General features: G+C 47.0%; 2 protein-coding genes across 2 annotated transcripts in view; one reads left to right on the forward strand and one right to left on the reverse strand.

The window, feature by feature from the left end:
- The first annotated feature begins 1026 nt into the window (after nucleotides 1-1026).
- On the forward strand, nucleotides 1027-6975 carry LOC311110982 (uncharacterized protein). Its single transcript, XM_084153641.1, has 2 exons — nucleotides 1027-1138; nucleotides 3090-6975. The coding sequence occupies exon 2, from the start codon at nucleotides 3235-3237 to the stop codon at nucleotides 4888-4890; it is 1656 nt and encodes a 551-aa protein (XP_084009767.1). The 5' UTR covers nucleotides 1027-1138; nucleotides 3090-3234; the 3' UTR covers nucleotides 4891-6975.
- A 1231-nt stretch (nucleotides 6976-8206) lies between these two features.
- The window catches only part of LOC311110784 (uncharacterized protein), a 78753-nt gene continuing 73484 nt past the window's right edge, over nucleotides 8207-13475 (reverse strand). Inside the window, exons 2-4 of the mRNA XM_084153348.1 lie at nucleotides 12668-12820; nucleotides 9407-12362; nucleotides 8207-8443 (exon numbers count right to left, since the gene is read on the reverse strand). Of these exons, the coding sequence (XP_084009474.1) occupies nucleotides 8290-8443; nucleotides 9407-12362; nucleotides 12668-12820 (3263 nt within the window). The 3' untranslated portion in view covers nucleotides 8207-8289. The remainder of the gene's footprint in view (nucleotides 8444-9406; nucleotides 12363-12667; nucleotides 12821-13475) is intronic.

Consider the following 13475-nt stretch of genomic DNA (forward strand, 5'->3'; position numbering starts at 1 on the left):
GTAAGTCGCTCTGGATAAGAGCATCTGCTAAAATGTAAATGTAAGCTGGCTCTGTTCACAAACACAAACAGACTCCACAGAGCCCCAAGACAGCAACACAATTAGACCCAACCAAATCATGAAATCATGAGAAAACTAAAAGATAATAACTTGACTCATTGGAAAGAATTAACCAAAAAACAGAGCAAACTGGAATGCTATTTGGCCCTAAACAGAGAGTACACAGTGGCAGAATACCTGACCACTGTGACTGACCCAAACTTAAGGGAAGTTTTGACTATGTACAGACTCAGTGAGCATAGCCTTGCTATTGAGAAAGGCCGACGTAGCAGACCTGGCTCTCAAGAGAAGACAGGATATGTGCACAATGCCCACAAAATGATGTGGAAACTGAGCTACACTTCCTAACTTCCTGCTAAATGTATGACCATACCACATACTTCCCTCAGATTGCACAGACTCACAAAGAATTCGAAAACAAATCCAATTTGGATAAACTCCCATATATATTAGGTAAAATACCACAGTGTGCAATCACAGCAGCCAGATGTGTGACCTGTTGCGACAAGAAAAGGGCAACCAGTGAAGAACAAACACCATTGTAAATACAACCTATATTTATGTTGATTTATTTTCCTTTTTGTACTTTAACTATTTGCACATCATTACAACACTGTACATAGACATAATATGACACTTGAAATGTCTTTATTATTTTTGAACTTTTGTGAGTGTAATGTTTACTGTTAGTTTTTTAATTGTTTAATTCACTTTTGTTTATCATCTATTTCACTTGCTTTGGCAATGTAAACATATGTTTCCCATGCCAATGAAGAATAGGGAGGGATAAAAGAGAGGAGGGTGGTGAAGGCAACTTTGTACAGTGGAGGCAATCGGCCTGAACCTCAGTGGCCTGAATCGATGTATTACTCCGGGGCTATAGATGGCAGTCTTGATTGCATGTGCCAGTGACAACCTACAACGCGTTGTTGGCGCCAGAAGATCAGTGGCGCAAGCTCTCCAGAAAGAGAGAGAGAGGAAGACATTGCAGACAGTCGCAAGCAAGCAAGCATCCAGGAGCAATCGGTTGTGCAGAGCCCATAAACTTTTTGTTTCATCATAACCCGAAGACAAAGAGGTGGGTACCCTGCGGACCTATACTAATTAATCTCCCAATCAGCTGTCTGTTTAGGTTGCGTATTAACAGGCTAGGATTAGGTGATCATTGTGTACACGCTTATTTTTTTATTCAGATATCTAGTTAAGTTATTTATATATTCTTAAATTCTGCCCAAAATTATTACACTATCAAATTTTTTACTTCAGTGATTCATTTTCACCCAGTGATGGTTCCAAGAAAATGAACCTCGGGCCCCCTATGTGCTTGCTGGCTAGGAAGATAGCCAGCTAGTTAGCTTGATATCTAGGCTAGGTAGCCTGCTATCAATGTACGCTAGCGCAGTAGTTCGCGAGGCTAGGCCATATTGAATATGGGCTGAAAATATGCTCATGGAATGTTGTCGCATCTCGAGGACATTTTGGGTAGCTTGTTGCTCGAGCGTTCTCAATCTTACAATACATTGGTAAATTGAATCAACTGCGATTATACAGTCATTCGTCTTGTGTGTATTTTATGATTTCTAAGGCATTTGAGCCGTGCTTTGTTATGCATTGTTATATAAGATGGGGTCGCCTTTCCCGGGCTTTTTAGCGAGGCGAGAACTCCTCGCCCGGATAATGTTAGCCATCTTTGTTTCAGGCTGATTTTAACGGATTATAGCGAAAAACTACCCCGTCTGCACCTCGGTGTTGTATATTTGGGTTGTATACATCTAGTTTTCTCCTCTTGTTGCTCAACCTACCGTTACTTGAATATGGATTTTGTAATACTTTTGGAAAGCCCTTCGTAGTTCTGAAATGCGCTTTAAAGGGCGGAAGCTAGCGTAGCGGCAGCCATCTTATGTTTCCCTGGCTAACTGGAAAGTGGTGGTGTGGCAAAGACAAGATGGCCTGTTAAAACTGCGCACAAGCTCTGTCAGAATTTCCGCGTTCGTTATTGTATTCCTAACCATGAAAAAATGACTTCGGTGAATGTAAGGTTTGTTGCACATATGGGGGGAAACTCTTGATTTGTTGATCAACCATGCGGCTAACTAACTAGCCAGCTAGTTATCAGCTACAAAGCTAGTTAGCGCGCTAACTCGACAAACATTAGCCGCTAACAATGCTGTATCGTCGTTAAGTTGTTTTCCCCCTACCCTAGCCAGCTAACTAGCGGGCTAATGTTGGCTATGTAGCCAATTTGGTAAATGTTATCATCTGTTGGTCTAGCTAGTTAAAGAGTGTGTTTAGACCATTTTCAGCCATTTCAAATAATGTTTAGTTAACTTAAGGCTTCTGTGAAGCCCGCGTCCATCTTTTATATCGGTTCTTGCATAGTCATTGCATGTTTTCCATTCTGCCTCTGCCTAGATAGCCAGGTAGCCGCAGCTCTTGCGCATAACTTTGGTGCTAAATAACATTTAGCCCGCTAGATGGCAATTTATAGCCAGCTAACGAAGCATTAATATGCACCTCAACTGTTTAAAATAATTTATAAATTCGTGAAATGTCTGCCCTTTGTTAGAGTACGGAAAACACCCTTCGTCTCTGCAGAATGAATACCAGTATTTTGTCATGTTATTTTGTCCTGTGTATTGTTGACACTGGTACTTCTGTCACTTGGGCTAGTTAGCCTTAAATTATTGCTAGCTGGGGGTCTTGGCTGGCTAGTTATCTGGCTAATAACAAGTGTCATAGTGCTATGGCTCCTTCGAGTTTCAGATGTTTTCTTGATTTTTATTGCACAAAAAACGGAATAGTATTCTGCAAACGTTATTCACCCCTTTTACTGCAAGGATAATACATATTTGAATCTATTATAACTATTACACCAGCAGCTCTGTGCTTTTAGTATCAGCAGCATTGAACATGTTCTACAGTATTACCGTTAACTTCATTAGCATGGAAACACTTAGTTGAGATGTAAATGATAGCTCAATGTCACATCACTTAATCCCTCTGTATCTTATATTTCTTCCACCTGACAGGTCTCTGACTGACTGACTGCTGATCTAAGCACTACTACCAACCCAGTTGTGCTCGCCATACTAAGTGGAGCTCTTTCTACCCCAAGTCCCTCTAAGCTTCCCGTCCGGCTCTAAAACGGAGGTCGTTGGGCTGGAGTGTGTTCTCATGGCTGAGTCAGAGACTGAGTGTGACACACCCGGCCTTGACACGCTGGGGTCGGAGTGTGTCATTGCCCACAGCCAGGTTGACCTGCACTACGCGGCCGAGACGGAGATCATGACGGAGGAGAAACGTGGCCTGGAGCTGGAGATCCACGGGGCCGACCTGGCCAAGATCCAAGGGCTCACTGCCGTGGCCTGCGTGGATGCCATCGTCACGGAGACTGACCATGACTACGTGACCAAGCCGGACCACCACGGGGAGATCCAGTGCTTCACCTTGGGGGGCGAGGTCAAGGGGGAGGCGCTGCTGGGAGAGGTGCTGTTAAAAACCGAGACGGAACATGTGGTTAAGGTGGAGTCGGACCACGTGGGGGGCGAGCTGACTGTGGAGTCCGAGAATGGCGTTGTGATCCACGAGGCCCATGGCCTGCAGTGCAACGAGTGCGGAGAGATCTTTGGCAGCATGGCCGACCTGCACCAGCACTTCGAGATCCACAAGGCCACCAACCCTTATATCTGCGTGCACTGCGGCGATAGCTTCGCCGTAGAGTCAAGCCTCAAGCAGCACATGAAGATCCACATGAAGGAGAAAGCGTACGCCACCACAGGCGTGGAGATGGTGGGCAAGGGGGTGATCGACGCTTTCAACCTCAAGTCTCACCAGATGATCCACAGCCCGGAGAAGCCCCACCGTTGCTCGGAGTGCGGCAAGAGCTTTGCGGCGGCCATTACCCTGCGGGAGCACATGAAGATGCACTCGGAGGACAAGCCATACAAGTGCACCCAGTGCAGGAAGAGCTTCATCCGCCGGCGCCACCTCAAGAAGCACCAAGAGCTCCATGCCAGGGAGAAGCCCTTCACCTGTTCCCAGTGCGGAAAGGGCTTCACCACGGCCTCTAGCCTGAAGCAGCACCAGAAGACCCACGCGGGGGACAAGCCCCACCGTTGCACACAGTGCGGGAAGTGCTTCGCTGCAGCTGCCACCCTGCGGGAGCACCAGCGCATCCACTCTGGGGAGAAGCCCTACAAGTGCAACCAGTGCAGGAAGAGCTTTGTCCGCAAGCGCCACCTTAAGAAGCACCAGCTGGTCCACTCGGGTGGGAAACCCTACTCCTGCGCCCAGTGCGACAAGAGCTTCAACCACTCCTCCTCGCTCTCCCGGCACCACAAGGTCCACCTGGAGGCACGCATCTACTCCTCCCCTCCACAGGGCAAGGCCTTCTCCTACGGGTCCACTATGAAGCAGCAGGCAAGGCTGCACCAGGGTGGAGGGGGAGGCGTGGGAGACAAACCGTACACCTGCAACCACTGCGACAAGAGCTTCAATCATTCCTCCTCCTTGTCCCGCCACCAAAGAGTCCACTCGGAGGGGAAGAGCTACACCTGCGGCCACTGTGGGAAAAGGTTCAACCACTCCTCTTCCCTGTCCAGGCACCAGCGTGTTCACCAGGAGGAGAAGCAGCAGCAGCAGCAGCAGCAGCAGGTGGTGGTGCAGCAACAGTACAGCGCCGTTCCCTCGACGAAGGGATTCCCCCACACCACCATCCTCAAACAGCGCATCCTGGCCAGCGAGAAGCCATACAGGTGCTCCCAGTGTGGCAAAGGCTTCAACCATTCATCTTCTCTCTCCAGGCATCATAGAATCCACATCGACCAGTGAGATCCCTACACACACACCTACTCCGTCTCTCACTCACACACAGCCCTGGCCGACACCCACCCGTGATGTTTCTGTTCTACCAATCTGTCCCGAGCTCCAGACGACAAGGACTGCATCGAATAAAACCAGGCCAGCTCTCCCAGTAACAGTGTAGTGGTCAGGGGCAGAGTTTAACTGTCTCTGTGTGGAGCAGTCGATATTAACGGACAATGACACAACAAAAATATCCTCCTTTTCAAGAGGAGAAAAAGAGAAGTTCTAGCCTGAACTTATAATAACCCTTTACAGGCGAGCTGTTGGGTTGCTTGACAAGTTCCTTGGACTTTCAGATCAGTTAGTTTTGAATAAATTGTGTGATAGACATTTTGAATGAGCCTGTATTTCTCATTTGTGATTGTGCTTTTCGCTCCAGAACCCCTCTTTTTGATTGCTTTTAAAGAAAATAAACATTATTTTGATAATCTAGATACATGTTACCCGACTAACGGAGAGAAACTCCTGTAGTTATTTCACTCGTACATAATTCTCCCCCTATTATATGGAGTGCTTATCCGATCTGACCCTCGTTGAGGTCAATCTCCCACTCTTGGCTACTGATGCAACTTGCTATCGAGTCATACTGTCTTGATGGTATAAATTAGCAATTCTTCAATTGTACTTTTTTTTTTTTACCCCATCTTACCACCTGTAAACTCATGACGAAAATACAGAAATCCTATGTAAATAAATGTTGATTTATCCTTTTTTTATATACCTGTATAGGTGACTACTGTGCAGTTTTGTTCCAGAAATGAGATGTTTTTTTATAGTAACATCCACGTAATCTCTCCCCTCCCTTCTCCATTTTCCTTTTTATTAATTGTTTTTGTTACAGAGCTACCAGGAAATGTTGCTACTGCTCTCGTATGTACATACTGTCATGTCTCGGATCTGGGTTTCCATCCAGTGTGATGCAGCTCCATGGGGATCAGGTAAAGTGAATCGGTATGTACCCAGTGACATGGTCCATACTGTACAGCTAAAGACTGTGGAGAGCAATACTGCCTCAAGCCACCGTATTTTGTGGTGCAATTAACACATGACAATGAGAAATGGACAAAATGCATCGCAAAAAAATAAAACTATCTGGTAGCGTTATCTGAAGTTGACTTGCGTCTGTTTTAATTGATAATTCCCTATCCAGTTCTCTGTTCCAGCACCAAATGTACATTATTATTATTATTATTATTAGATAGACGATGGACTGGACTCGGATGTTCAAGAGTTATTTCTTGCTATTGCTTTAGAGACTAATTTGATTAGCAGTGTATAGAATTATAGTTGGCTTCACTGAAGGTTTTCGGAGTAGAAGTTATCAAATCTGACCGTGTAATAATAGCGTAGTGTATACTACCTAGCTAGACTAGAGGTTGCTTTTACTGACAAGACTCTTAATTTTGAACTTCCAGGTTTTCCAAATTCCACAGGATTACGCTTTCTATTTACTGTTTGGTGTAAAAAAATATATATCTATTTTAAAAGCTGATGTATTTTTTAAAATATGGTTTGGGTCATTTTGAAAGGGAAAAATAGCTATTATACAGTTTTTTTATGGGAGGGAATGTTTTATTTTGAGTAGTCTTTATTCTTTTCCCCTTTGAATAACAATTGTGCTTCAAACAGTAGCATAGGCTTATTCCTTGTGTTAGATAGGTGCCTTATTGCATGCTATGGAAATGTATGCCGAACTGTCATAAAACAAAAACATACAAAAAAACTTGTTCGGTTTTGGCAACACCTTTTTTCTTATTCAGAACTTACCCCCAACATTTTAAGTTGACGTCATTACTTTATTATTTTTGGGCTTCTATGTATATTATGTGTTTACACATCTTCATTGTCATTTAATTTGCTCTCCTGTCTTTGTTGATTGGCCTCAATGTAGATTTTCTTAGAGGTTGAATTAAGGAAAAAAAAGTGAGTTACATTGTTTTTGCTCCCTATATGGCTCTGCTTTCTGTAGAGGTCCCACCCAGCTCCACCTCTCCCCAAATCTGAGTGGTACATATATGGATAAATAAAAGTTGACTGTCAACATTGCGTCAATGGTTTCTTTTGTCTGATTTGTCATTTTGATATAAATATAAGTCTGGTAATGACATTAGTTTGGGATGCCCTAAAAATACGATATTGGGCAGGGCCAATGTAGATATGTTTAATGTTCATGAATCCATGTGATTTTGAAAACTGGTCTTGCCACTTAAATATTTGTGAGAATTTCTGTGTTACGTAAGTGATAATGCTCCCCCCCTCCACACAGACTGCTGTAACCATCAAACCATTGGCTCATTTGAGTTTTGAGAAATGCCTACATTTTTTACTTCTTCCAATTGGGGGCAGTCTTGCCTAAGGTTTGCTTACCTCATAGAAAAATGAAATATAGCCCGCCCTTCTAGTTGTGAAAGTCTCACGGTTTAGCAATTACTTAAAAAAAAAAAAGTTAACACGTCACCCATCACTAAACCACCTCGCATTCCTCCACCCACACCATACTCCTAACTCTAGCTTCCCCAGAGGTGGAGCCTCCACCTACACCCAGGACTTAGCTTATCAGCTGTCTGGCAGGTTTTGGTTCGTATCGGCCGTTTCTGAGCGACGTCAATGAACTTGTTTGCTTTTCACTGGAATTCCTCTTAAGTAAAGTCATTTCAGGTGAAAGGGTAGGTAGGTACTACTACTATTGAATGCAAACAAGCCTGGCAGATGGTGCTGAAAAGCTAAGCCCTAGGTGCTGATGGAGGCTCAAGTGACGAGGGGTAACTGGAGGAGCGAGAAAATGTTTTACCCACACATTCAGTGAGGCGGTGGCTTGTGGTACATAAATATTTATATGTGTTACACATGGCTACAAGGAAAGATGTCAAAAATAATAATAATACAGTACTGAGTACTTTTGTCATTTCAGGCCAAGTGGAATGTAGTGGAAAAACCATGCCAACTCATAGTACAACCTCTTACATCCACACCACCTATTGACTGATCATGCATTCATCACAGCAGATTCACTAGTCGTTAGCTGAATACATCTCAGGATATATTTGTTGATAAATGTTATATACAGAATGGGGGGAAATAAAATATACAAGGACGTCCACTGGGGCAGGTCTGGACGACTGGATAAATAACCAGCATAGACAATGAGGAAAAGCTAGGTGTTCACAGCAGGTTAATGACAGCAGTGGGGGAAAAAACAGATGCTATAAGTCCAAGAAGACTGGGGCTGTGATCCCGATATCTGATAGCACGTTCTTCCTACTTCCCACGCTTTTTGATGGCGGAACAGACAGAGCTGCATCAGGGAGCTGCGTAAGGGAGCTCAATGTCCCTCCCTCGGAGATGCATCTGGGGGCCTATGGTTTCTTATACGTTCATGACTGGTGTGAGCTGTAGCAAAGAGCTCTGTGGTCTCATGGCGGAGCTTTTGGAGTGCAGTTTCTCCAGGTTCTGTAGGAAACCTCTTCTCTTTAGACCCTCCAGAATCACTGTGTTGTTGGTCGCCAGAGTCACACGGGTCCTGTAGGGAGAAACATAGAAGAACCGGGTGTAAATGCATAGTATAAATTATTATAAAATGCATTTGCACACAAAATGCTCCTGTGGGGAGATTAACCATATCACTAAGATAGAAATACGATATGCAATACACTAATAGACACACTCACATTCACTAAGTATACTGTGAAATTCAGGGTGAAAAAACGACTCTTCACCACAAAAGGGAAAATGCCAAGTCCTTATAAAGTTCATGGCAAAACTTCTTCCCTTTTCCACTCTTTCAATGTTAAATGTGAGGGTTTACCCATTCATAAGTAACTACATTAATCACGGTAATCATCCCCCTCTGTCTAAACACTGCCTGGTGTAATTGGCTACGGGGTGTTTGTTCAGCTTTATCTCCATTTACATGAAAAGGGAAGAGAGAGAAGTCACACCGCCGACCAGGGCCATGGGTCATCTAACTACCTCCAGCCTCAGCTTATTTTCACTGCAGCTCCACATTCCTCCACCCTCCCTGGGCCAGCGCTATAGGCCCTGTAGCCTTTACCTCAGTCACAGAGAGAGGTTTACAGCTGGAAAAAGGGGTCTAGGTCGCAGGTGAGAAGACAAATAAACAGGGGATTTAAGGGCTAAGTACCTCTGTGTGTTTCTGGCAGACTGGGACCTTAGGACAGAAGAGGAGAGTATGGGAGGAGGATAGGTACTGCTGCCTGGAAGAGTTCTACTGAGATAACATTACTAATGAAGGCCATTCCTGGGGCATATTCATTAAGGGAAAAGAGAAGATATAAGAGTATTTTGTCTTTCGTAAAAAATACTAATGCTGGTGAATATCATGGTCATTTAATAATACCTAGCTAGTGCCAAATTGTCACAATCACTCCACAAAATATAATGAGACCTTTTGTTAAAAGTGGTATAACTGCAATCCATTAATGTTCGATGATGATCATCAACATTTGAATACAAAGAAACTCACCGTGGCGAGTCTATCCCGCTGTCTCCAGTGTTGCTCTGACTCTCCGCCGCCTCCCCCATTATCTCTCCCCCTCCAGCTCCACTGGGCATGCCCAGACTGATACTGGAGCTCTGAGGGCCTCCTCTCTCCCCAAGGGTCTCAAAGCCCCCCTCTTCCTCCTCCTCTTCCTCTACTCCGCACCCCCAGTGAGCCGACTCCCCATCCCCCTCATCTGCTGACTTATGGAGGGTCTCAGTGTCCGACTCCACCTCGCTGGTCTGGCAGTAGTCAAAGATGCTGCTGTCTGCCACCCCAGCAAGCTCCAAACCCTCCAGGGAGAGGCTGGCGTCGCGTCTCTCCCCAAGGATCGGGGCTCCTCGCCTGGGACTGGGATCGCTGTGGGTCCCTGTGGACGGGTGGCTAAGGGTAGAGCGACTCACCCTGACACACCTCTCCTCCTCCTGTCCGTGGGGGCTGTTTGGGGACAGAGGGGGGTATTGGTGGATGGTAGAAGAGTGCTCCTCCGCATAAGCACTATCCCAGTCTCCTTGGAGGGAATGGGGGTCAGGGAAGTGGGGTTGGGGCTCGTGGTAAGAGGAGTGAGGTTGGTCGTGGTACTGGGTAGGGGAGTGAGGTTGGTCGTGGTAGTGGGTAGGGGAGTGAGGTTGGTCGTGGTAGTGGGTAGGGGAGTGAGGTTGGTCGTGGTAGTGGGTAGGGGAGTGAGGTTGGTCGTGGTAGAGAGTAGGGTCTTGGTGGTCGAAGTGAGTGTCTTGGTATATGGTCTTAGGATCATGGTAGAGGGACTGAGAGTCATGATAGTGAGACATGCATGTTTGATAGCCCTCTCTGTTGTCAATGACTCCCTCCTCACTCAGATACAGAGAACTACAGGCATCCTCATCTTCTTCCTCTGCTCTCTGGTAAAGCCTGTGATCATCTTCTATAAACTCAACACTCTCTATCATAAAGCCATTACTCTCCACCATTAACCCATCAATGTCCCCCTTTCCATGCCCTGGACTCCTGTGCTCTCTACTGCCAACGCTGCTGTGTACCAGCCCCTGCTGGTTATGGGTGGTACTGCAGGCCTGTTGGTGAGAGGAGAGCAGGTCAGGCCTGTGGGTTAGGTCTCCCTGTGTGTCTGTGTGTTTGAAGGAGTGCCTGCGATGCACAGCAGGCTTTGGCCAGGGCACGGCCGGGTCGCACAGGTGGGCAGGGACTGGGTCATAGAGGTGGGTACTAGGGAGGATGGCATCAGAGTCCAGGGTTTGGCGTGTTACTGCTGGGTGTCTGTGGTCTGTTGTACTGCCATATTCTGCTTGCTGTGTCATCCTATCCTCTCCCTCCTTCTCCTTCCCTCCCTCCCTGCTCTTCCTCCCTCTGTTCTTTCTCTCCCTCTGATTTCTAACCTTGTCGTCTATCCTTAGGGTGCTGCTCTGGGGGTATGCCGAGCTGTAGTCTGACGGTAATTCTCTGGGGGGTTTGGTGACAGAGGGGTGCAAGAGGAGGAGGTCGGTGGTGAACACCCTCTCGTGGAGACGGTCACATGACCTGTCCTTGGTTGTACGAGACTTCCCAGCATGCTCTGTGTCATCAGCGGTCTCTTTGTGCGGGTCCCAGGATTTGGAGCGGTGTCCCGCACGTTCTCTCCTCCCTCCTCCTGAAGTCTTCCCCTCTTTCCCCTCCTTCACTTCCTTTCCCTCTCTCCTCCTCTGTTCTTTGTGGGTCATGCTAGGGGCCACAGTCTGGGTTGTGGCTGTATCTTTCGCAGATGGTTGACCCTCAAAGGGGTTGTCAATGCGTTTCTTATAGAGGCTTTTCCCCTCCACCGCTCCTGGATCCTCTCTGTGGTTTGGTTCATGGATAGGGACCTCTGGTCTGAGGCGAGAGGGGACCAGGTCATCCCTGTCTGGGTCCACATCCACACACACTGGGGCCTTAGTCTTCAGCCTGTCTCTCTGTTTCTCCCCGGAGGAATGGGTCCTCTTGCTGCGAGAGGCCTTGGAAGTAGATCTCCTGCCCCCAGCCCCTGCTCCTAGTCCGGGCCGGGAGGAGTGGTGGTGTCTGGACTTGGAGCTCGTCAGGATCTCAGTGGACATGCCCTTGTCCACAACCTTGTCCCCTCTGTCTATCCTGCCCCCCTTGTCCAACCCTCTATCCCTTTCCACCCCTCTTTCCCCTCGTCTTTCTGTTTCAGTCCCTCTCTCCCCCAGTTTCTTCATTAGTACAGTGTGGCGTGTCAGGTTGTCCACAGTGAGCTCAGGATTGATGCGTCTGATGATGGCGTGCTCCAGGTCTCTGGGCAGATTGTTCAGATCCTCCTCGTCCCTCACCGGCCACTCCTCCGGAGGGAACTGACCCGAGAACGAGGCGTACTCTTTCTTCACTTTCTCCTTCTTCCCTCCGTTCCTCCTGAAGAGGCTGAGGCCAAACCTCCTCCCCGGTTTCTCCTTGCCATCTTTGTCTTTGTCCTTGCGGCTGGCGGCGGCGGTGGTAGCCGTAGTGGTCTTGCTGACCTCGCTAGCCTGGTAGTCTGCGGCCGTCGAGGTCGACTGGTGCTGGACTTGAGGCTTGTGGTCCCGGGGCCACTTCAGGCTCTTCCCTGTGCATTCGCTAAAAGAAACAGAAACCGAGTGCTGGTCTGGGAGTGCGGCTGTAGTGGCCGTAGTAGCAGCATTGGTCACTTTCTGGGCAGGGGCAAAGCAACTGCAGGACTTGCAGTGGGCCACCAGAGGGGGCTGTGGGTGGCTCTCCAGGGTGTCATTACTGAGCAGGTAGGTGATGGGGGGAGGGGAGGGCAGCTCGTTGGCTCCAGACCCTGAGGTCCACCAGCTCTTCTCTCTCACCAGGCTGTTGGTGATGAAGTAGGTCTGAGGAGTGACAATGAAATAGCCCTCTCCTGTGTGGTAGATTTTCCTCTCTTTGATCAACGATCCCAGAGCATTGTACAGGATGTCCTGAGTAGGGATGGTCATACCTGGCAGGAAGAGAGAGAGAAGTTCAGCCACATTAGTTAATACAGGTTATCTCCTCTAAATCTCATAAAAGTTACTGTATATCTGCAGATTGACTCAACTAGTCTACAGTCAGGCTGAAAACTGCACGTTAAGCATTAGTACATATTAAGCATTAGTACATATTAAGCATTAGTACATATTAAGCATTAGTACACTAGATATCATTCTCCCCTTTTTGACAACTACAATTCCCCTATTGCAGGAGCACCTGTGGTTGAATGTATGTAGGGATATGAAGCTCTCCCTATACATCTGTATAAATTACCTGGGTGAGCCTTGGTCATGTGACTGATGAGGGCTTCCTGGTTGACGGTGATGTTGGAGGAGTTCATGTCAGAGATGACACAGCAGAGGACCTCGGCTAGAGGGATGAACTGAGACTGGGCCACTGCAGACATCTGCACTAGGGACAGGTCACCTGGAACATACACACACATACACACACACACACACACACACACACACACACACACACACACACACACATAGTTAGACTGGTGTAACACACACACCTGGGTTACACCAACATCTGTTTGCAACTTTTACTTTGTGGTCTAGATCCTTTTTCCAGTAAAAAGAATCCTGTCATGCCCAAGATGAATTAGTTGATAATGCGTTTAGTCCAGTGAGTAATGTAGACCTGACTTCCATTGGAATTCCATTAATACTGGGAGTGACCACAGTATTCCACATATACTGGGAGTGACCACAGTATTCCACATATACTGGGAGTGACCACAGTATTCCACATATACTGGGAGTGACCACGGAATGTCATTAGTACCACAGAAGTGACCACAGGTTCTGCCTGTCAGGCTATCACATATCACCTCTATATCTTCAGCTGCTATAACCGGCCACATGCTTTTAGGAAGTGTCTTGTGTTCCAAGAAACAGACCTCAAGTAAATGTTTAAAGAGAGTGAAAAAGGGAGAGAGAGGGAGAGAGAGAGAGAGGGAGAGAGAGGGAGAGAGAGAGGGAGAGAGAGAGAGAGAGAGAGAGAGTGAGAGGGAGAGAGAGAGAGAGAGAGAGAGTGAGAGGGAGAGAGGGAGAGAGAGGGAGAGAGAGGGAGA

The sequence above is a fragment of the Coregonus lavaretus genome (assembly GCF_964263955.1).
Source record: "Coregonus lavaretus genome assembly, chromosome: 36".
Taxonomy (NCBI): domain Eukaryota; kingdom Metazoa; phylum Chordata; class Actinopteri; order Salmoniformes; family Salmonidae; genus Coregonus; species Coregonus lavaretus.